Source organism: Tripterygium wilfordii, chromosome 19, assembly GCF_013401445.1.
Source record: "Tripterygium wilfordii isolate XIE 37 chromosome 19, ASM1340144v1, whole genome shotgun sequence".
Classification (NCBI taxonomy): Eukaryota; Viridiplantae; Streptophyta; class Magnoliopsida; order Celastrales; family Celastraceae; genus Tripterygium; species Tripterygium wilfordii.
Window position 1 is genome coordinate 2,862,948 of NC_052250.1, and position 22,182 is coordinate 2,885,129.

Below are 22,182 nucleotides of genomic sequence, written 5' to 3' on the forward strand. Positions count from 1 at the left end.
TTTTGAAAACTACTGAGATTTTACTAGGTGGATTCGTTCATTTGTGTGTCAAATGTTCAATTTCAATGAGAAATTGAATACATGTGTCAAATGTTCAATAAATTTCAATGAGCACATATGTTCAAATTCAATGAGAAATTGAATACATGTGTGTGAAATGGTCAATGTCAATAAGAAATATATAGAAATATATTTTTCAGTGGCTTTTTTAAAAAAAAAATATCGAATTGAGTTCTAAAATGAAAGCAATTTTGATAAATTGGATCAATATGATTTTACAATAACCTAAGATCAAGTTTCAAATATGTTGAAACTACTTGATACTCTTTCTCACTCTACTCAATCTAATATTTGTTGAAAGTGATGAAATTGTTATCAAGTTTGTTTGAAATGAGACAAGGATCAAGAGAGCGATATAGTTTCCTGACTGACTCGATACATCAAAAGGTCATATATATGTACATCGCTCTTGTCTTGCTCTAAGGTGCATGAATCTTTTAGATTACTCTTGATTAATGTGACACATTAATGCTTATCTACATGAATTTGGTTAATGAATTTGATTTTATATTTATAATACATAAACATATAAGAATCAAATATTTATTTTTTTTAAAACAACAAATGACAAGTGTCAAATATCTAGAGAATCTTCATACTTGTGTCCTAATAGAAAGCTCACATTGCACCCTCAAAGCTTCCATGTGAGGTTATAGTCATGGCGGGCCCCAAGTGCTTTGGGCATCAGGCAGGTCAGAGCACCAAAATTTTCAAAATTATTTTTATTACACAACAGTGCAACACTTAGCCAAAGTATTATTAAACAGAGCTTAAGGCCCGTATAAAAGGCCCGTATTTTACTAAAACTTTTAAGAGTTCCTTAGACACCATTGTTTGACTGCTTTTGTTAGCTTTTCCCCATGTGGGATAACTCTCCACTCAAATAATTTCCCCTCTTGGGCTCCCGACATGCCATCTCCATCAACATCTCATTCAGTTTCACTTTAAAATTTTTTTTTTTTTTTTTTATCACTATACATTTATTTGGATATTGAATTTAACTACTCATTTTTGTTACACTAGTACTATTGTAAGTAAATTTAATTTTTTTCATGACAAATAATTCAAGCACTAACAAAATGAGATCTATATCCATTCAAGTTATCAATTATATATACTATATTTTGTGTTTAGAGTCATGTACACACACACACATATATATTTATAATTAAGCAAAAAAATTAATTTATTATACTATTATTATTCTTTATAAATAAATTAATCGTTTAAAAATGTGTAGTTCAACCTTTGACTTTCGGACCAACCGATTGAACCTTGAAAAATTATTGTCGCTGGTCGGTTTTAAGTATCGTCTTCTCTTTTTAACAAGAGAAAGCAAGTAAGTATTGTCTCACTTTGCGATTTTTTTTCAATAGGACACCACTTTATCGTGTAGCTTTGGGCACCAAAGTAACTATGGTCTGCCCTGATTATAGTATTGGTTGATTTGATAAGCAACGAATTAATTTATTATACTATTATTAGTCTTTGTAAATAAATTAATCATTTAAAAATGTGTGATTCAACCTTTGACTTTCAGACCAACCGATTGAACCTTCAAAAATTATTGTCGTTGGTCGGTTTTAAGTACCGTCTTCTCTTCTTAACGAGAGAGAACAAGTAAGTACCATCTCACTTTGCGATTTTTTTCAAATAGGACACCACTTTACCGTGTCGCTTTAAACACCAAAGTCACTAGGGTTGGCCCTGATTATAGTATTGGTTGATTTGATCTTATATTTATGATACATGAATATATGACAATCAAATATTTATTTTTTAAATAACAAATGACACGAATCGAATATGTAGAGAATTTTCATTCTTATGTGGCTTAATAGACAACTCATGTTGCACTCTTTAATCATGGATCCCATGTTAGGTTATAGTCTTGAGATATTAATATTGAGTTATATCTACATTATTAAATGTATTAAATATTACTAATGAGAGATGACTCGATTGATAATCGGTTGGTTTACACATACGTGTGTCCAATGTTCGATAAAAAGATAATATTGAATGGTATTTAAAAGAAAAGTACTAAATACTTTTAAAGGTAAGTATCCTCTAAATTATTGACAACTGGGTGCAGGTTCCATGTACGATTAAAATTACTAAAACCCTCGTGTTTTTTACTTTAAACCCCCGTTTTTAGTTATTTTCCTCTCCACAAAACCTCCCTGCCCCCGAAAGACTGCAACGGCCTCACCCAAACAAACTACCAAAACCCCGGAGCTTAAGCAGCTGATTGTCTCCGGCTCTCCGCCACTCTCCGGTTCTCTGGTAATCCACTCATGCCCCTCGTCCTTCTATACTCCTTTTTAGCTTGTTTAGCCATCTGGGTTTGATGGATTATCTTGATTAAAATCTGTAGGATTTTCAGAGTTGTGTATCTGAACAATCCTGGGTCAAGTTATTGGCTTTTCTTTTGAGGTAAAACTAAGGTTTGGTTTTGGAATTTGGGTTTGATTGCTGTACTTATGTATTTGTAGTTTTGGAATTTGGGTTTGATTACTGTACTTATGTATTTGTAGTTTTGGAATTTGGGTTTGATTGCTGTACTTATGTATTTGTAGTTTTGGAATTTGGGTTTGATTGCTGTACTTATGTATTTGTAGTATGGATGTCTGTGATGTATTTAGTCATATGTACATGTAACTCTGCCAGTTCAGATGATAACATTATGAAATTTATGGTCTGATATGACGATTTCGTGTTTCTATGAGATGCCTGTACTTCTTCTTTTGGTGTTTCAGTTTTAATTGATGTGTGTGTGCTTGGAAGGGGTGTTCCTATTTTAAATTTGTTGATGATTGGATTATTGTTTCCTTGTGTGCGTGGATGCATAAATTCCTACTTTGCTGTGATTCTCTCAATAGAAAACTTGAGTAGAAAGAAAACTTTACTTTGGAAAAAATGGTGAATGTAATTTCCAAGTGTACTTGCGAATGTTTGTAGAGGTTTCAAAGCATGCAGCAAGCTTCGGACTTCTTGGTCATTTTTGGCAGTTATCCAGCTAATTGTTGTTTCGAGATATTATGATATGTTGAAGTAAAATCAGGCACATTATTTTATATTTTTTAGCTCCTTAATATGCCGCCCAAGTGACTTTATGATGCAATATGGCTTTCGAGTGCTATTGTTAGTGTTTCTTGGTAAGGGGTGACCTTGTACTTTGTCATCTATCTTACATGGTACTCACACTTGGAGCTTTTGAGTATCTCGTCCTGGTTGTCATTCATTCCACTTAATTGAGGTTACACATTTGTGCATTTTCAATTCTGAAAGTTGGTTTATTATTGTGTAGGGAAGGACCTAACTGCAAACTGAAGAATTGGTTGATTGGATGTTATGTTGTTATTTAGCTTCTGTAATTTTATTTTTAGACAATATTGGGCGTTAACTCAAAACTCAAGATATAGAGGCAAGACTTAGAATTTATATGACTTAAATTAAGTAGGACTAAAACATAATATATGAAATGTAAGTTTAATAAAAACAAACAAGGAAACGAACATACATTGAATTAGATGAGAGAGGAGTAACAAACGTAAGGTTTTTAAATATGTTAGCTCAATTTTCCAAGATGACGAAGACATTAGTGACAATATAGTTAATAGGATTAAGCATTGGTGGATGAGGTGGAAGAGTGCATCCGGATTTTTTTGCAACCGAAAGATTCCTTTAAGGTTGGAAAATTCTATAGGTCAGTTATACAATCCGCAATGATGTATGGTTCTGAGTGTTGGGCTATTAAGAGAGAATATATCCAAAAAAATGTATGTAACATAAATGCAAATGTTTCATTGGATGTATGACCACACGAGGAGAGAGAAGAAAAAAAATGAGATTATTAGATCTAAGGTAAGAGCAGCACCAATTGAAGATAATTTGAAAGAACTGTTTCAGATGGTATAGGCATGTTTAACGTAGAGATAATGGTGCGGCGGTGAGAAGAATCAAGAGAATTTGTATAGGAGAGAGTAGGAAGCGAAAAGGAAGACGTAAAAATACATAGCTCGAAGTAGTAAGAAAATATATAGATTCAATAAGATTTGATAAAAGTATGATTGTAGATATAAATGAATGGCAAAAACGAATACACGTAGTTGATTCCCGTTGATTTTTTCAAAGATTCATGTAGCCGATCCCAAACTTTTGGGATAAATGACTCTGATGATAATGAAGATGTAGTCTTATTGTGAGCCGAGATTTGAACGTTTTCAGTACTGGTGTTCTTTGGTTTCAATTATGTCATCCTTGATAAAGGTTTTATCTTAATCTTTGTAGGCTAAGATCGTCATCCTGGAGTGGTCATAATACCATAGCTTTTTCCAAAGTGGAGGTTTATGAAAGGAAGTTCCCAGCAGTCCAGTAGTTGTTCACAATGGATTTGAAATTTAAAGGTAATTTTTGGGTCGGAAACATATACCAGAAACTTGAAACAGTGTGCCAGGAGGTGGATAACATTGTGAGACAGGATTCAGTTAAATATGTTGGGAACCAGGTTCAAACAGTCGGCAAGTCCTTGAAGAAATTCTGTTCTGATGTTGTTGAGGACTTTCTACCTCCTTCAGTAGATAAAGTGAAAAATGATGCACAAGCAGTGGTTCTAAACGGAGGAAACTCTTCCATTGGTAACAATATTATGTCAATGATAGGAATTGAGGAAAATCCAACAGGTACAGTTATTAAGCTACCATACTCGGACCCCAATGCTATTGATCATCTGGAGAACCAGCTGGGTCATTCATTTAGTCCTCTTGTAAATGGTCTGACTTGTGTCAATCCTGTTGCAGGGTCGGAGACTAACTTGGCCACAGATCAAGATGTTTTGGCAGATGATAAGTCAAATGCCAGCAAAAAGGGAAATGCCGAAAATGAGAATCATACATCATTGAAGTCGAATTTAATCTGCTCTCATCATAAGGAATCCCTTGAATCGTCATTGTCTACGGAATTCGTTGTTCGTAATCATGACTATGAAGATCGTGTTTCGGATGAGTTTGTGCATGAAACTTCAGCTAATACTCTGGCGAACCAGCTGGTTCATGGTTATTGTGAGCTTAACCTTGTGAATGAGGCAACTACTCCAATTTTAGCCAATTCTCTTGAGGAAGCAGAGACTGTTTCAGCTCCAGGTCAAATCAGCGATATTTTTGGCAATGGGAATTCAAATGTCAGTCCAAAAGAAAATGCTGACAAGGAATATTATACTTCTGCGGAGTCAGATGTAATCTCTCTTGGTGAGAGAGAATTCTCTGAAGCATTGTTCTCTGGTGAATCTGTTGGTTGTAATTATGAATATTCATTTGGGATCTTGGATAAGGTTTTGCATGAAACTTCAGCTGCTCTTGTAGAGAACCAGCTTGGTGATTCATCTGATGGGATTCTCTGTGTAAATAATGTAACTACAACTGCAGTCATTCCTGTTGAGGAGGCTGATTCTGCCTTTGCTCCAGGTCTAGACAGTGATGTTTTGAAAGATGAGAATCCTAATGAAAGCACAGAAGAAAATGCTCAAAAGGAGAACTCTGCATCGGTGAAATTGGACATAATATTGCCTGATAGGAACAAATCCTTTGACGTATCATTATCTAGTAAATTCGTCAGTTGTAATCATGACTATGCATATGGGGTTGTGGATGAGGTTTTGCCTGCAACTTCAACTGATCCTGTGGATAACCAGCTGGGTGATACATTTAGTGGGCTTCACCTTCTAAATGCCACTACTACTCCAGCGTCAGTCAATCCTGTAGAGGAGGCAGAGACTGGCTTACCTCCAGGTCAAGTCAATGACGTTTTTTCCTTCTTTTTTTTTTGGCAAGTCAATGATCTTTTTCCATGTGTTTATGTTCTCATTCCTCAATTCCCTTCATTTCCTCAGGATTGGCTTTGTCAAGCATATGTTGTGAGGAAAAAACATCAGCTACTGGCCTTGTAACCTCCACCAGTTCGGAACTGATGGACTCTTGTAGTCTGTCCAAGATTTCACGTGAAAAATCCCCTATAAAAGCAGTGTCATACAATGCCCCTACAAATGTGGCTACACATGTAGGTGCTAGTTCCAACTTTATCCTCCCTTTTGAATCGTTTTCAACGGTACCCAGTGGGAACAAGGTAGTGGCAAAGGAAGCCTTCCCCTTCAGCAGCATGCTGTCATCAGAAACAATTGGTTTGTATCTCCAGTTTCTTTACTGTCAGAATTGTTCTTTCTACCTTCAACTAATAGTTTCTATCCAATTAATTTTTGAAAGATGAAATCTCCTCAATAGTTAGTGGGACTTTGTCATCGGCCTTGTGTTAAAGTTGTTCACCGTGACCTAAACAATTGTTAAGTTTCTTATTTTTAGACTCACGTCTTTATAATTGTTCACATATGCTTGAATCTGCGTATAAGCCTGGTTGTCTGTCTCTTTCCACATTCTCTGGGCTGCAGGGATAAGCCATGTATATGCATTAGCATTTGGCTTGTCTACATAACTTGTTCTTTATGTTGTCCGATGAAAATTATATTTGCTTGAATTTTCAGTATACATTTCTTATTGTTCCCAAATTGCTGTTTTCTTGCTTAACTCTTGTTATTTTCCCAGTATTTCCTCCTTTTTTTGAGTCACGTTGCATGGTTCACGGATATTTGAGTGACAATTGAAGGAATGTTTAAAAGAGAACTATTTCTGCTAATATATGTTTTCATGGAAATCCAAGATGGAAGCAATGACATTTCCTTCTCACTGCATTTTATGGCATCTGTAGGATGTTGTAGGAGAAGTCATACTAATGACTCTGTCATGAGAACTGTTGGATTGTGCAAAGATACAAGGCCTGAGGACACCTGTGACGTTGTGGACGATAGAATGCTTTATGCTGTCTCTCGTAGAGTCCGAAATCTTAGATCCTACAAGGTTATATCTCTCTCTCATAACTATACAAGTGGAATCTTTGACTTTTTCATAGTTTTTGCAGTATTTCTGTTTCTCATTGTGCTTGGCTGCCAGCATGAAAAGTTGAAGAGGAAAAAAAAATCCATTTTGTGTTTTTTTTGTACCTGGATTATTCAATTCCTCTAACTTCTTTATTGCGACATGTACCAAGTTAAATTCATCCTATTGTGTGCTTATTTTCTTGACAAAGGCGTGTTAAATTCCAAGGACTACGGCTATAAGCCAAGCATGATCAGTGCAACTAGTTTCCTGCAAAATGATGCCCACCCTCTCTCTGTCATTGTTGATTAGATGTTTCAGTTTGTCTTTGCAACGAATTCCTTATTCGGACGATAAAATCCTAACTCGTTATTTTCTTACTATTGCTAGAAAAAAATCCAAGATGCTTTTTACTCGAGGAAGAGGTTAGCTAAGGAGTATGAGCAGCTACCAATTTGGTTTGGCGACGTCAATCTGGAAGCCAGTCAAGACAGAGTTTCCTTATCCAACAACTTGGAGAATTCGGACCTAGAACCTGTTGATGACTCTGAATGGGAGCTGTTGTAGATAAGGTGAGTTACGTATGGTTAGTTACACCCTGCTTGTGCAGGAAAAGGTCTCAAAGATTCTGCTTCTCCATTTTTTGTGAATAATTATTGTCAAACAGAAATGTACAACTAATAAGGTTGTCAAAGATGATAAAAGAATCGTCTCGATGTCTTTTCGGTATCTAGTTGGCTGGCTGTCAATGGACGCCCTCTCTTTTCTTTTTGTTTTTCATTTTTATTGAATGCCTAGTAACACCAGTGGATGCAATCGGCGAATTTTGTATCTGATCTTTTGTTTCTTCGTCAAGGGTTTACCCTTGCGTTCCCCATAAATAGATGTATGAGCATCTTTTCTGTACTCTTAATAACTGCCTGATGTTCAATAATGTTACATTGATCCTTAATCCTTGAAAGACATTGTGAAGTATTTCCACGATTTCGAGGTTCGAGCCAGTGCCCCAGTATGATGGAACTTCAATAGGGTATGACTCATTGAAACAGTTTCCGTTACTTCCTGGTTTCCATTCCCAGCTCCTGCAACATAAAATATTTTGTAATGTTTCCCCTACTACAGTTGGAGGAACATCCAATAGAAGAAAAGGTAACATACCGCAAATGTGTTGGGAGACATGCTCATGAGGAACACATTTTGCCTTTTAGGGTTAATGCTGGATTCAAGCCAATTTGCCAAAGTTTCTACGGTCAACCTGTAAACAGTGGTGACATTATTTTCTCTAATATCGTCTGGAGATCCATATTGTCAGCTGTTCTCATCTTAAACTAACCAACACAGTACTAAATGCAGGCTGAATAATCATTATGACTTCATTACATCCAAGTGTCTATGCATACACGATGAATATGCATTTAAACTTGCAAGTCCAACACTCCCTCTTATAAACTAGCATTCACATTGTTAAGTTTCCAATGTGGAACTTTTGCGTGCACACACAACACACACTTGTCTCTTTGGGTTTAGGAGCCGTTCACACATGATTTTTCCTAACATTTTCAACAATCCCCCACATGAATGGATCCACAACACATTTTGTTTTGACTCGGAAAGTTTGAGTATGCCTAAAAAGAAACAGCTTTCACTTTGAACCTTCTCTAGTGAAAATCTATCAGACCCACTTACCTAATCAATGGACTAAAGTCTTGAATCGCAGTTGTTTGTGTAGACTTAGTCAATAAACATCACACAATGTCTCTTCAGATCAAGATTTGTTCTTGACTGTGTTCATTCTTTCGATCCTGAACATCTTGGGTTTCATGCATGCTTTAGAAAGTCTAGCCTTAAAGACTTTCGCAGGGACGACTAACCCGTCACACATATAGGTGATCTCCTATCAAGAGTATCTTACAATACTCTACTTAAATGTTCAAGATATAGGAATCATTAAACGCATAGCGTACCCCAAAGAAATGTTGTAGGATGCACTCATGAATCTAAGGAATGGGAAGAGATTAACTTCTGAGTGATTACCCTCTGAGTATCTCAAAATTTACATTGTCCTATTGAACCTAGTCCATGGGATCTCCAGTCGCTAAATTAGGTTTCCATCAAGAGAACTCTTTTATTCAGTTAAGGCTTTTAGCCCCATTCCCCTCGATACGCAGCTGATTTTATCTCTCATTAGCCTTTTGTAAAAAGATCTACTATGTTTTCTTTGGATTTCACAAAGTCTATGAAAATTATTTCATTATAGAGCAATTGCCTAACAATGTTGTGTCTAGCAAGTGTCGCTTGGTTATTACAATGTATGCAAATCACAGGCACAAGTTTGGGCCACAATGGAATTTCCGCTAAAAAGTGACGAAGCCACTCTACTTTTTCACCTGCTTTATCTTGGGTAATGAACTCTGATTCCATCATCGAGCGCGCTATCAATATTTGTTGAGAGGATTTCCAAGACATTGCAGCACCTCCTAGAGTGAATACATATCCATTAGTGGATTTTGATTCGTTATAATAAAAAATTCAATCAGCGTCACTATACCCTTCTAGTACCGCTGGATACCTATCAAAATGCAAAGTATACTTTTTGGTTTTATTCAAGTATCCCAATACTCTCAACAAGGCTTGCCAATGTTAATGACCCGGATTACTTACATATCTACTCAGTTTACTAACTGAATAAGCAATATCAAGTCTTCTGCAATTCATGATGTACATGATGCTATCAATCCCTTGAGAGTATTCTAATGGTTTAATACCATTTTTAGTATTCTTATGTAGAGTTTGATGCGGAAGAAAGGCATTAAAGGGATATTATTCACATCTCTAATGCCGAAAACCTTTAAACCTTTCCAACACTTTTTCAATGTAATGAGATTGTGTTAAACCTAGGTCATCTACAATAACGTCAGCAATACCTAAATCTTTCATGTCAAAATTATTCTCGAGCATCTTCTTGGTTTGTTTAATAACTTCAATACATATGAGTACACAATCACTTGAATAAGTTTTGAAATAGTGATGATGAGCAATAGAGAGTTTGAGGGTGGAAGATCAGAAATCAAAGTTTCTCAAAGAACCGTTGGAGATCAACATTACATTCACATCTGGAGAATTTGATGAACAAACAACAATCGAACACTTGGAGAATTTGAAGGTGGTGGAGACGATATAATTTTGGTGTTTTTAGGTTTTTGATTTTTGGAATAAGCTTATGGATATACAAATTAAAAAAATTATAATTTTAGAAAATATATTTATTGGACAAGAAACATTATCTTTTTAGAATTTAATCAAATTAGAAAATATCTTTATTTGACAAGAAACATTATTTTTCTAAAATTTAATTGGTTACAATACAAAATTATTCAAGTCGTAACAGTCTGATGAGAATCCCACATCGGAAGATGAAGGGTTTGGAGTCTAGCTTATAAGGGAGGACAAACCTCTTATTGTCAACCTGGGTTTTCAATAGAGAGTTAGGCCCAAACTTGTGATGCTAGACTTGGACCCCTATCCCGTGTGGTGGGTATTCATCATTGGTGCTTTCATTGAGAGGGCACGCGCCTGAGTGCAGGCCAGTGGGCTGGCACTACCGTAGGCTGGTCTGCCCCAGAGCCCATTCCTTTGTGGAGTTGGGTTAGCAGACAATGGGCCATGTCCATTGTGGGCAGGTTGGAAAAGAGAAAAAGGTCGTTAAAAAAAGAGAAAGAAAAAAAGGCCTCCTTTGTGGAGTTGGGTTAGCAGACAGTGGGCCATGTCCATTGTGGGCAGGTTGGAAAAGAGAAAAAGGTCGTTAAAAAAAGAGACCGAAAAAAAGGTCGCTAAAAGTGCAGGCCAGTGGGCTGACACTACCGTAGGCGGGTCTGCCCCAGAGCCCATTCCTTTGTGGAGTTGGGTTAGCAGACAGTGGGCCATGTCCATTGTGGGCAGGTTGGAAAAGAGAAAAAGGTCGTTAAAAAAAGAGACGGAAAAAAAGGCACTTAAAAGTGCAGGCCAGTGGGCTGGCACTACCGTAGGCGGGTCTGCCCCAGAGCCCATTCCTTTGTGGAGTTGGGTTAGCAGACAGTGAGCCATGTCTATTGTGGGCAGGTTGGAAAAGAGAAAAAGGTCGTTAAAAAAAGAGAGAGAAAAAAAAGCCTCATTTGTGGAGTTGGGTTAGCAGACAGTGGGCCATGTCCATTGTGGGCAGGTTGAAAAAGAGAAAAAGGTTCTTAAAAAAAGAGAAGAAAAAAAAGGCTGTTAAAAGTAACTGGGAAGGCCCTAAAGGCCGTTAAAAGTAACACCAAAGCTAGGCGCAAAGAACCAACCCGACTGACCTAGTAGATAAATCAGGAATACTGTTAAAAGTAACTGGGAAGGCCCTAAAGGCCGTTAAAAGTAACACCAAAGCTAGGCGCAAAGAACCAACCCGACTGACCTAGTAGATAAATCAGGAATACAGAAACAAAAAAAGCAATTGGGGCAGAGAGTGGAATTGCATTATAAGGTCGTAATTGAACAGATCGAGCAAGTTCGAATTGACGTAACATGAAACCTATTAGTCCGAAAGCGCCATGGAGAGCAACAAAAGTCCACAGACCACCTAATTGACACCAACGAATCAAGCTGAACACATGTTTGACCCACTCTACGAACTGAAAGCGAGATCTTGCAAAACAACCACGCAACGCCCGAATCTGCAAGAATGGCTATGTAGGTAAGGGGATCAGTGGGCTGGCACTACCGTAGGCGGGTCTGCCCCAGAGCCCATTCCTTTGTGGAGTTGGGTTAGTAGACAGTGAGCCATGTCTATTGTGGGCAGGTTGGAAAAGAGAAAAAGGTCGTTAAAAAAAGAGAGAGAAAAAAAAGCCTCCTTTGTGGAGTTGGGTTAGCAGACAGTGGGCCATGTCCATTGTGGGCAGGTTGGAAAAGAGAAAAAGGTTCTTAAAAAAAAAGAAGAAAAAAAAGGCTGTTAAAAGTAACTGGGAAGGCCCTAAAGGCCGTTAAAAGTAACTGGGAAGGCCCTAAATCCACAGGACCTGACAAGGCTATGTGACCCCGTCTCGCAAGGCTTGGGGCGGTAAGTGGGCCGTATGCTGAAATGGTACAGCCAAGGCCCAGTGGGCCATGTCCATTGTGGGCAGGTTGAAAAAGAGAAAAAGGTTCTTAAAAAAAGAGAAGGAAAAAAAGGTCGTTAAAAGTAACTGGGAAGGCCCTAAAGGCCGTTAAAAGTAACTGGGAAGGCCCTAAATCCACTGGACCTGACAAACTGGACCTGACAAGGCTAGGCCGTTAAAAGTAACTGGGAAGGCCCTAAAGGCCGTTAAAAGTAACTGGGAAGGCCCTAAATGCACAGGACCTGACAAGGCTATGTGACCCCGTCTCGCAAGGCTTGGGGCGGTAAGTGGGCCGTATGCTGAAATGGTACAGCCAAGGCCCAGTGGGCCATGTCCATTGTGGGCCGGTTGGAAAAGAGAAAAAGGTTCTTAAAAAAAGAGAAGGAAAAAAAGGCCGTTAAAAGTAACTGGGAAGGCCCTAAAGGCCGTTAAAAGTAACTGGGAAGGCCCTAAAGGCCGTTAAAAGTAACTGGGAAGGCCCTAAATCCACTGGACCTGACAAGGCTATGTGACCCTGTCTCGCAAGGCTTGGGGCGGTAAGTGGGCCGTATGCTGAAATGGTACAGCCAAGGCCATGCACGAGGAACTGGGAAGGCCCTAAAGGCCGTTAAAAGTAACTGGGAAGACCCTAAATTCACAGGACCTGACAAGGCTATGTGACCCTGTCTCGCAAGGCTTGGGGCGGTAAGTGGGCCGTATGCTGAAATGGTACAGCCAAGGCCCAGTGGGCCATGTCCATTGTGGGCCGGTTGGAAAAGAGAAAAAGGTTCTTAAAAAAAGAGAAGGAAAAAAAGGCCGTTAAAAGTAACTGGGAAGGCCCTAAAGGCCGTTAAAAGTAACTGGGAAGGCCCTAAATCCACTGGACCTGACAAGGCTATGTGACCCTGTCTCGCAAGGCTTGGGGCGGTAAGTGGGCCGTATGCTGAAATGGTACAGCCAAGGCCATGCACGAGGACGTGCATGCTCCCAAGGGGCTCCCAAGGGGGGAGGATTGATGACACATAGTGCATGCTCCCAAGGGGGGATGATTGATGACACATCGGAAGATGGTGGGTTTGGAGTCTAGCTTATAAGGGAGGATAAACCTCTTTTGGAGTCTAGCTTATAAGGGAGGATACTAGCTTATAAGGGAGGACAAACCTCTTTTGGATATAAGGGATGATACTAGCTTATAAGGGAGGATAAACCTCTTATTGTCAACCTGGATCACAACAACTTTTTATCTGATAACACCCTGTCTCGAATGACCCAAACCCAAACCCAAACCCGATATAGAAAATAACCGGATGATTTCCATCGTCACGATTTACTATAGCATATACGATTTTTACTCACATTGAACTATTTTAAAGACTACTAGTAGCCTCCTCGAGACCGTCACGCAAACACAACAACATTTCGTTCTCTCTCTAGCTTTCTCTCTCTTGTTGTAGAAGAAAGAAGAATCGAGAATGAGGAGCTCATCGATTCTGAGATCCATCAAGACCAGCCTTGTTAGAGGCAATCAGTGCAGAGCCTTTGGATCGGAGGCTGTGCCCGATCGCAAGGTGGCCGTCCTCGGCGCTGCCGGCGGGATCGGACAGCCGCTTGCCCTGCTCATGAAGCTGAATCCTTTGGTTTCCAGGCTCTCTCTCTATGATATTGCGAATACCCCTGGTGTTGCTGCCGATGTCGGCCATATCAATACCAGATCTGAGGTACCATCTTTCTATCTCTCTAGGGTTTTGCAGTCCGGTTTTAAATGCATAAACCCTACTGTGTCTTTCAGTGTTACTATTTCTTTGGTGTTTAATTTTCTCTGTATGAAATTTATGTCATGCTTATAATTGTTGAAGTGAAAATTGCCCTCGATCGGAGTGTGGATTCAAAATTAGTCACTTGATTTTTTTTTTGTGATGTGTTTCCGACATTCAAGAAAAGAATTTTTTGTGTGGTTCTCAACTTGTTTGTGGATCTAATTTTTGATTCTTTTTTTTTTGTGACATTCTCCTTATGTGTCTTTTATCTTCTACTGTTCCCATTACGTTCATTCTCAGTGAGCTTCATCCTTCCTTCCAATTTGACTAGCTACTATTGCTTTTGACAGTCCATTTTTTGCTTTCCATTTTGTTTCACGAGCTTCTGATTTTGCGAGCACTTATTGAGCCAATGCAATTGAATATTTACTTCTGTATCAATACGAGTTCTTGGGAATATTGTGCATCTATGATCTGAACCATCTATTGTTTTAAAAATAAACACTTTTTTATTGATTAAGTCAACTTATATGCTGCTTTTCTGTGGTCGCTTCAGGTTGCTGGGTACATGGGTGAAGATCAGCTAGGTCAAGCTTTAGAGGGATCGGATATTGTCATCATTCCAGCTGGTGTTCCAAGGAAGCCAGGAATGACTCGTGATGACCTCTTCAACATAAATGCTGGCATTGTTAAGAACCTCTGCCAAGCAATTGCTAAGTACTGCCCCAATGTGAGTCCTAACCTCTATTCCAGCGTTTATGTGTTGCTGAAAATAGCTATTGTGAATTTGACCAAAATTCTGTGGCATCAACTCAATTGTTGGCCTGACAATCGTTTTGAGGGATCGAGGAAAGATGAGGGAAATTGTTACAGAATTATCATTATTTCTAGCCATTGTTTGTAGTGATTTAATTTATTGTTGGCCGATGAGCTCCTTCAGTACTATGTAGGTTTTCCAAAATGTCTGTGGACTTTATCATGGTTTTACTCTTGTAGTATTCTGTTTTCTTTTTCCTATTATGAGTGCTGATGAGATTTATTCTGAATTTTTGACTGTTTTGAATTTTTGAAATCAGGCACTTGTTAATATGATTAGCAACCCTGTGAACTCGACAGTTCCTATTGCTGCTGAGATTTTCAAGAAAGCAGGGACCTATGACGAGAAGAAGTTGTTTGGTGTGACTACTCTTGATGTCGTTCGGGCCAAGACTTTCTATGCTGGGAAGGCCAAAGTGCCAGTTGCAGGTTTAGTTATTTACCTACTCACTGGTGATTTGTCCTTAGCATGTCATCTTTGGCCTCCTTTTGCCTGCTGTGTCATTTCTGAATTCTTCTTATATTTTGAAAACTGCAAATTTGCTCAGAGAGGTAACGTTCTTATGTTAGGCCTAGTTGAGTTGATTTTTTTTGGCGTTTGAGCTGTGGTGTTTTGTGATTCAAAAGTGGATTTTATTAATCTTGTTATTTTTTGATATGGCTCTTAGTAGACTGTGTGAAGTTAAATTTGTATAGCTCACAAATATGCATGCATGTAGGTATGTGATTCAAAAGTGGATTTTATTAATCTTTTTTTTTATTTTTTATATGGCTCTTGGTAGACTGTGTGAAGTTAAATTTGTATAGCTCACAATATGCATGCATGTAGGTATGTATCAGGAGAGTACCGTATTAACATTGGGTTGCTGTTTTTCCTTGCAGGGGTTAATGTACCAGTTGTTGGTGGCCATGCTGGCATAACTATTCTCCCTCTTTTCTCCCAAGTATATACTTACTCCTTAGTCCTTTCTCCTCTTCTTCTCTCTCTCAGAGTTAAATTGTGTACATATGTATATATTTTGGAATCTCTTACATGGAAATGTTTCTAGGTATAACTTTCGTGAATTCTGAATTCTAACTGCTCCATTGAACATCTATAGGCCACGCCAAAAGCAAATTTGTCCGATGAGGATATTAAGGCTCTTACTAAGCGAACTCAAGATGGAGGAACAGAAGTTGTGGAAGCAAAAGCTGGGAAAGGCTCCGCAACATTGTCTATGGCGTAAGTTCTGATTGATACTAGTACATGCTTAATTTTTCGGAGATTAAAAAGATCTGGTCCTTAATGTTCTTCACCCATCACCTTCTTCGCTTAAATAAAAAAGAGGAATATATTCTCATTTATTTTAGATCTTGATTCGCTTGCAATTTGGTTCTTAGAAGTTATATTCTCTGTTCATGTAGTCTTACAACCACATTGGTTTGTAGATATGCAGGAGCAATCTTTGCTGATGCTTGCCTGAAGGGACTCAATGGGGTTCCAGATGTGGTGGAATGTTCTTTTGTGCAGTCTACCATCACCGAACTCCCTTTCTTTGCGTCTAAGGTGACTGGACCTTACTCTCATAAATGGACAATTGTTGTGTAGTTAAACTTGTTTAGTACATCTCTTCTCCAATATCTAAATTCTGTTTAGTTAACATCAAGTTCTCTAAGTAAGCGGTAAATATTGTAGTCTGAAAAAATGCTTCTATAATGCTTTAATTTCCATTAATGCTTACCACATTTATCAACCAGTCATATATCTTGTGTTTGTTCCATTTGTCTCTTCTGTTGAGTATTTTATTCCCTAATGATAATTGCATAGTGCTTTCATATTGTGGTCTGTTTCCCTTTGCCAATTGATGCTATGATAAAAAGATATGGGGCCATCATTTTATATCAAAACTATTCCGGTGGCACGATTTTTTTGTGTGTAGCTCTGTGCTGTCTTTAAGTATCTTTCCTTTATGGTCCTTGGGAATGACGTTTTACAAAGTTCCTTTTGGTTATAATTTATCTTTGTGCCTCAGTTTTGTTGACTGACTAAAACTTGGGAAGTCATTAGCCTGTATTTCATGCGTTTACTGTTTGACATTAGATGTGATGTTCCAGGCTTTTTTTTTCTAGAAAAAAAAGAATAATTGAAAATCAGGCTTATTGGTTATAATAACCTCTTTGTTCTTGTGTGTTTTTGTGTATTTCAGTTCTCAACCTAGCCCCTACTTACTAAGCACCTTAAAACTTTGCTTATCTATGTGCAGGTGAGGCTCGGAAAGAATGGTGTGGAAGAAATACTTGGGCTTGGTCCTCTCTCCGACTTTGAGAAGGAAGGTTTGGAAGCCCTGAAGCCTGAGTTGCTGTCATCTATTGAGAAGGGTATTAAGTTTGCCAACCAGTAATTGAGGTGGAACATCCATCCACGTTTCATAAACACATCCAAATTTTGCATTATGTTGCAAGTGTTGTATTTGTTACCTCTGGCACCGGCATGGCTATTCAACAGAGTAGGCTTTATTAAACCTAGAATATCATCAAATAATTTTAGTTGCGGAATGCGGCGTGATCTGCGGGGAACTACCTTCGAACAGTTGAATGCTATTTTGCCTTCTTTCACAAGTTAATCATAAAGCTATTTTGGTTTTGGTTCCTGGTATTCGGGTATGAACAAATCCTGCTTTATTTTGAGTGTTCAAGGGTTGGAAGGTAACACATTTATGTGCAAGTTTAAATACATCCAGGGGCATTTCATATGCATTGGCAGCAACAAGAACAGAATGAAGAGATTTTTTATATTTTTTTGGCACCATGATGGGCTGATTTAGATAATGCAGGGACCAACTGCCTACTGTTCAAGCTGATATTCATGGAAGGATTAGTATGCTTAGCTTTTACCTTTACCTTTTGAGCGTGGGGACTATATAACTTAAAGATGGTGCGATGGGTCATGGGCGATGAAGAATTGTGGCCATGCACTAACACCTTTATATAAAGTGCCACAAAGGGGTTTATATTCTAAATGCCACCTTTTGAAAATGTGTTGCAAGCCATATTTTGCCACTTATATTAAAAACTTAAATTGAAGCCTGAATCCAAAGGTTTTCAAAAGATTGTTCTCTTTTCAAGAGATACTGAGTAGGGGTGGGGACTTGCGGGGCAGGGACGGAGCATAAATATAGATATTGAATATGGGTGGGGACCCGTGAGCTGGGACAAGGCGATCATGATCCACCCCTTTGCCATCCTTAGGACCAGTACTCGCTGTCTTGGTTAAATGCTAGAAAATACTCTTGCCTACTTTTGCACCACAAACCAGAATTCCAAAATGATATATGTCCATAAATTTATCATCCACAAACTTATATAATATATGTGGTTGTCCAATTCAACATGCCACATAGATATCCAATTAAAAGAATAAGATATCAATATACGCTTTCCCACTTCTCTCTCATAAGAGTTTTATTTTTGTCTCTCTCCTCTTTCTCATCTCTCTGTCGCAACGTTGTCGCAACGTATGCGAACTAGGTTTAGCTCATATGCAGCTCCGTAAAACAATCAATGGAGAATCGAATTTATGAAGTGTTGTGATCAGTAAGTTTCTGTAGTGTTGTGAGCTTCGTTTTTTTGTCTCATTTGGTTGAAGATGACGCCAACTGAACCGAAGAACAATTATGTGTGTATATGGGTCGATAGTTTTTCCCTTTCTGTTAATGTAGCCATTGCATACAGTGCCTTATTACATTGTACAAATTATTAATTACACTGTGTATAATCCAATGTAATTATAGATCAATGTTGAATGTCAAATAATTTAAATGGTTATTTTTCAGAGATGATATGGAGTTCAACTTGAAAAATGATAACCAGGTTTCCAATTTGTAATTAATTATTTTAACCATGTAATTATTTACATTGCACAAACTCACAATGTAATTAGCCCCTGAATCATATCTATATATACAATCACAAATGAGATAGATTCAGAGTGTAATTAAGTCTATAAAGCTCCCAAAATTACCAACAAAATACAAAATCTCCTTTTTTGTCATCATACATACTCATAGGTGAGTTTTTGTCTTTCAAACAGAAACTTAAATCTTCAAATTCTCTTGAAAATCGCCATGGATTGGAAGCTTAAATACATGAGAAACATGGCTTTCGATCTCCCGCATGGATTTCAAGTTCTCAACTGGATTCGAAACTTTGAGAGGGTGAAAAGATTTCGAGCTTCGATTCTTTGAGACGGTATGATTTTTAGGTTCCCGTGAAAAGTTGTTTCTCGTTCCCAGTATAGCGTCTAACGGGGGTTTTTGATTAATACTTTCCACGCTGGGTGGCGGAGTATCACCAGACCAAGTTAACTAAAAAAACTTGACAAGGTCATCGCGCAGCTAATTAAACTGCATATAGCACAGTGCTTCCATAAGCATTAGGGAAATTTTTCAGACTTTGTTAACTTAATACACCCATGCCCAATCCTAAAGAAGATCAACCATGGACCAGCATTATTGGTGATTCCAATGGCTGATTATTGATTAACCTAAAATTCAAACGTATTTCCAAAGCTTTATCTAATGAGAAGGAACAGCGAATAATGTGAGTCTGATAACCTAACAAGCTTCCTCCTACCTAAATTGAATCCATTCAACTGAAATCATTGACCTGCATCTGATCCATATCCTGAGGAACTGTCCCTTTCAGAGTCTGCATATGAAGTAAAAGGCAATAGATTACGGCTATGTTCTCTCTGTGATTGAAGTGGATATTAAATCTGCAACTTAAAACCAATACTGTAGTAAGTAAAGCAAAAGTTTAGCAATTACCATTTAAAGAGGATCCACTAGAATGGCTTGAACTACTTGATCCACTCACGTTAGCAGATCCATTTTCTACTTGTACAGGAGAAGTGACACTAAACCTTTCAACTGCTTTAAATCAAACGGATTCACATGTCAACACACAATTACTAATTGCTGATAAGACATCGTTACTGAGAGAAATAAAGCAGCACAAACATTTGGAAGTTGAAAAACACCTGTTTCATTTCGTTCCTCTGTATTGGCAGCTGTCCGATTCTGCAGACATAATTGAAATGATGAGGCAAAAGACAAGAACAATTTCATGCAAAAGCTCCACTAGATTGTGAAATGAAAAACCAGTCAGCATCATACCATCTCCTGTTTAGCTGGAAGAGAAAGGTCACTGTTTCCTTTGTTCTTGCCTATACTTTTATTGCAATAGGCAACAAACCTATCAAGTTCCCAAAGGGTCTCAGGGCCAACACTGTCAAGATCCAGTTCAATCTCATCATCCTGCTGAAAAAGGCCGGGATTCCTTTCCTTAATGATTTCAACAACCCTTTCCAGTTTCTCCGAAGGCAAGCTCTCGAGGTTTTCTCTAAGTCTCTGCTTTTCCTCATAGGTCATATCTCTATTGGCAGGAACCTCTGTCTTTCGTTTCTTTGCCACTGGTGTCTTTTTCTGATGAGAAGTAACATGCCTAGATTTTGAAACAGAATGTACTGGAACTGTCATAGATTCTGATCTCTCCAAATTCCTTGTATCCAAGAGTGCTGGAGTAGGTATGGGGGGAGCAGTACCAGGAGCCGGTGGATCAGGAGCTGTCCTTGATGGGGTTATTGGCAAATCTGCACTATGACCTATTTCAAGCCTTCCATCAAGAGCGAACTCAGCCTCAGTCGCTGCCCACTTCTCCTCAAAAATATTTGACAAGGCCTCTGCCATATAATGCACATCTTGACCTTTCGAGTTATACGACATGGCATTACTAAACGTTAGTCTGACATCCTCTGCAAACTCCTTGGGGGACTTATACCAATTCTTTTGCAACCTTGCCTTAACTGTGCCCAAATCCATTGGATGCTTGATAATTTTATAATAATCATGCAACTTCAACCCCTCCACATCCACAGGTTTATTAAATACCCACCCAAATTGATGCTTCATCAACGTCACTAGTATGTTCTCACAACTCTTAAATAATTTATTAGGCATAGTTATCCTTTTATGCGGCAAACCCAACTCCCCTTTCTTCCCCACTCTCGGGTTCTCTTTCTTATTGCTCTCCAAAGATGGAAACTTCTCCTTTACCGATACATTTTCCACATTCTTCCTATACTGATTCACCTTTGGAGTTAGCGTGCCATTTTCTGAAAACTCCTCAACATGGCTGTTGCCATTATCTGCCACAGGTTCGGTTGATCCCCGAAACAGCCTGGAAATGTTGGGCACCACTGAACCCGCATCAGAATTCACTCTAGCAAGTCTAGAAACTTTATCATTCGCGGATGATTGTGACTTTGTGTATCCACCTACACCAGAATAAGCTCTACCTGAAGCCTCCTCAGCTTCAATCCTCTTGACCAATGCCCTAATTTGATCGAGCTCACTCACTAACTTACTTTTCAGCTCCCTAATCTCAAATTTTGACTTAAAACTCAAGTTAATCGTAACTTTATTGTCAAATTCAACATACCCGGATACAGCATTCCGATCACTGGGGCTTGGTGGACCAGGCAACAAGTGATTGCGGGCAGACGAATCATGGGACGCCACGCGTTGCTGAGATGAGTTGTTGAGTTTCTTTCCGGCATGGACTCGCCTCCTCTTCTTCACCGGAGAGTCATCTTCCCCGGCACCGCCCGGTGAACCTTTAGCCATTCATGAAAAAGTCGTAATTTTGACGGTAACCCAAAAACCCCAGAAGTCAAAGATGCCGGAAAAAATAGTTTCAGAAGAACCCCCAATTCTATGGAACTAGGGTCTTGGTTTTGGGTGAGTGGCGAAGAAGACAGTAGGGTGATATAGATTACAGACAAGGAATCGATGTGTAGATAGTTCTTCACTACATGCTGCCAGTAGTAGTAAACTCTTCCAGAACCATGAATGTCCCTTCCATTTAGGTGAAATTTTAACAATTTACTAATATGGATTTCTCTTATGGGCTGGGCTTTTGCTTTTGGTCCAGTGGAAATCTGTTTATTGCGTGCTAGGATCTAAAAATTCATGCAAGAATTATTCAAGACTCGCCTAAATTTGTCCTCAATAATTATTGCTTGCAGCTCAACATCAACGAGAAGTGGTTCGATTACAATTGATTTAGTTAGGCATATTTGTATTCAAGATTCTATTACAATGAGAACCATATTTCTCGAGAGTATTTCAAAAAAAAGAAGAAGCTATCACCTTTGCACTCAAATTCACTCAAATTAAAGCCAGAAACACAAGAAAGAAAAAAAGTGGGAGATCCCTTTTGCCCTCTCATGCACTACATTTTTCTTTCTTGTTAATGGATTTTCTTTTAGTTTTTTTTAATACATATAGTCTCATAAAGAATCAAATGACACCCGTACGCCCACCAACCCGAAAGAAATAAATCTTATATTCCATCCCACCCGACGAGATTCTATCTTATAACCTCACGAGTCTGAAAATTTAGTTTCTTTGAATATTTAGTGCTAAATCATGACTCCAATATTCATGTTTTAGTTTTTTTTTTCTTCCCTTTTTTTATACATGGAAATTTAAAGTGATTAAT

At 38.4% G+C, this 22,182-nt stretch overlaps 3 protein-coding genes across 7 annotated transcripts; 2 read left to right on the plus strand and 1 right to left on the minus strand.

Annotated features, from left to right (window-relative positions):
- Window positions 1-2,220: 2,220 nt before the first annotated feature.
- Window positions 2,221-7,899, plus strand: LOC119985009. 4 transcript variants are annotated; one of them, XM_038829160.1, is made up of 7 exons: window positions 2,221-2,346; window positions 2,438-2,496; window positions 4,354-4,745; window positions 4,863-5,849; window positions 5,951-6,238; window positions 6,820-6,968; window positions 7,377-7,899. In XM_038829160.1, exons 3-7 carry the CDS (start codon window positions 4,451-4,453, stop codon window positions 7,551-7,553), a joined length of 1,896 nt encoding a protein of 631 aa, XP_038685088.1. In that variant the 5' UTR covers window positions 2,221-2,346; window positions 2,438-2,496; window positions 4,354-4,450; the 3' UTR covers window positions 7,554-7,899. The 4 variants fall into 4 exon arrangements, with proteins under 4 accessions (XP_038685088.1, XP_038685085.1, XP_038685084.1 ...); XM_038829157.1 differs by having other exon boundaries at window positions 2,438-2,507; window positions 4,354-5,849; XM_038829156.1 differs by having other exon boundaries at window positions 4,354-5,849.
- A 5,559-nt stretch (window positions 7,900-13,458) lies between these two features.
- LOC119986259 (malate dehydrogenase, mitochondrial) lies at window positions 13,459-17,275 on the plus strand. Its single transcript, XM_038830834.1, has 7 exons — window positions 13,459-13,788; window positions 14,384-14,557; window positions 14,904-15,072; window positions 15,526-15,587; window positions 15,744-15,865; window positions 16,072-16,189; window positions 16,887-17,275. The coding sequence occupies exons 1-7, from the start codon at window positions 13,543-13,545 to the stop codon at window positions 17,022-17,024; spliced, it is 1,029 nt and encodes a 342-aa protein (XP_038686762.1). The 5' UTR covers window positions 13,459-13,542; the 3' UTR covers window positions 17,025-17,275.
- A 1,742-nt stretch (window positions 17,276-19,017) lies between these two features.
- On the minus strand, window positions 19,018-21,541 carry LOC119985024 (transcription factor GTE3, chloroplastic-like). Of its 2 annotated transcripts, none has more exons than XM_038829178.1 (4): window positions 19,797-21,541; window positions 19,661-19,700; window positions 19,449-19,550; window positions 19,018-19,329 (listed from the first exon to the last, which is right to left on the minus strand). In XM_038829178.1, exons 1-4 carry the CDS (start codon window positions 21,303-21,305, stop codon window positions 19,280-19,282), a joined length of 1,701 nt encoding a protein of 566 aa, XP_038685106.1. In that variant the 5' UTR covers window positions 21,306-21,541; the 3' UTR covers window positions 19,018-19,279. The 2 variants fall into 2 exon arrangements, with proteins under 2 accessions (XP_038685106.1, XP_038685105.1); XM_038829177.1 differs by having other exon boundaries at window positions 19,449-19,553.
- Window positions 21,542-22,182: the final 641 nt, after the last annotated feature.

What these genes read in the sequence shown, in the direction of transcription:
- LOC119985009 (XM_038829157.1), top strand. Translation starts at nt 4,451, where the DNA reads ATGGATTTGAAATTTAAAGGTAATTTTTGGGTCGGAAACATATACCAG. An exon ending in AGAGACTGGCTTACCTCCAG is followed by an intron (nt 5,850 to 5,950) that starts GTCAAGTCAATG and finishes TCATTTCCTCAG; the next exon opens with GATTGGCTTTGTCAAGCATA. An exon ending in GCTGTCATCAGAAACAATTG is followed by an intron (nt 6,239 to 6,819) that starts GTTTGTATCTCC and finishes TGGCATCTGTAG; the next exon opens with GATGTTGTAGGAGAAGTCAT.
- LOC119986259 (XM_038830834.1), top strand. Translation starts at nt 13,543, where the DNA reads ATGAGGAGCTCATCGATTCTGAGATCCATCAAGACCAGCCTTGTTAGA. An exon ending in TTGCTAAGTACTGCCCCAAT is followed by an intron (nt 14,558 to 14,903) that starts GTGAGTCCTAAC and finishes TTTTGAAATCAG; the next exon opens with GCACTTGTTAATATGATTAG. An exon ending in TCCCTTTCTTTGCGTCTAAG is followed by an intron (nt 16,190 to 16,886) that starts GTGACTGGACCT and finishes ATCTATGTGCAG; the next exon opens with GTGAGGCTCGGAAAGAATGG.
- LOC119985024 (XM_038829177.1), bottom strand. Translation starts at nt 21,305, where the DNA reads ATGGCTAAAGGTTCACCGGGCGGTGCCGGGGAAGATGACTCTCCGGTG. An exon ending in AGAGGAACGAAATGAAACAG is followed by an intron (nt 19,554 to 19,660) that starts GTGTTTTTCAAC and finishes TTTGATTTAAAG; the next exon opens with CAGTTGAAAGGTTTAGTGTC. An exon ending in TAGTGGATCCTCTTTAAATG is followed by an intron (nt 19,330 to 19,448) that starts GTAATTGCTAAA and finishes CTTCATATGCAG; the next exon opens with ACTCTGAAAGGGACAGTTCC.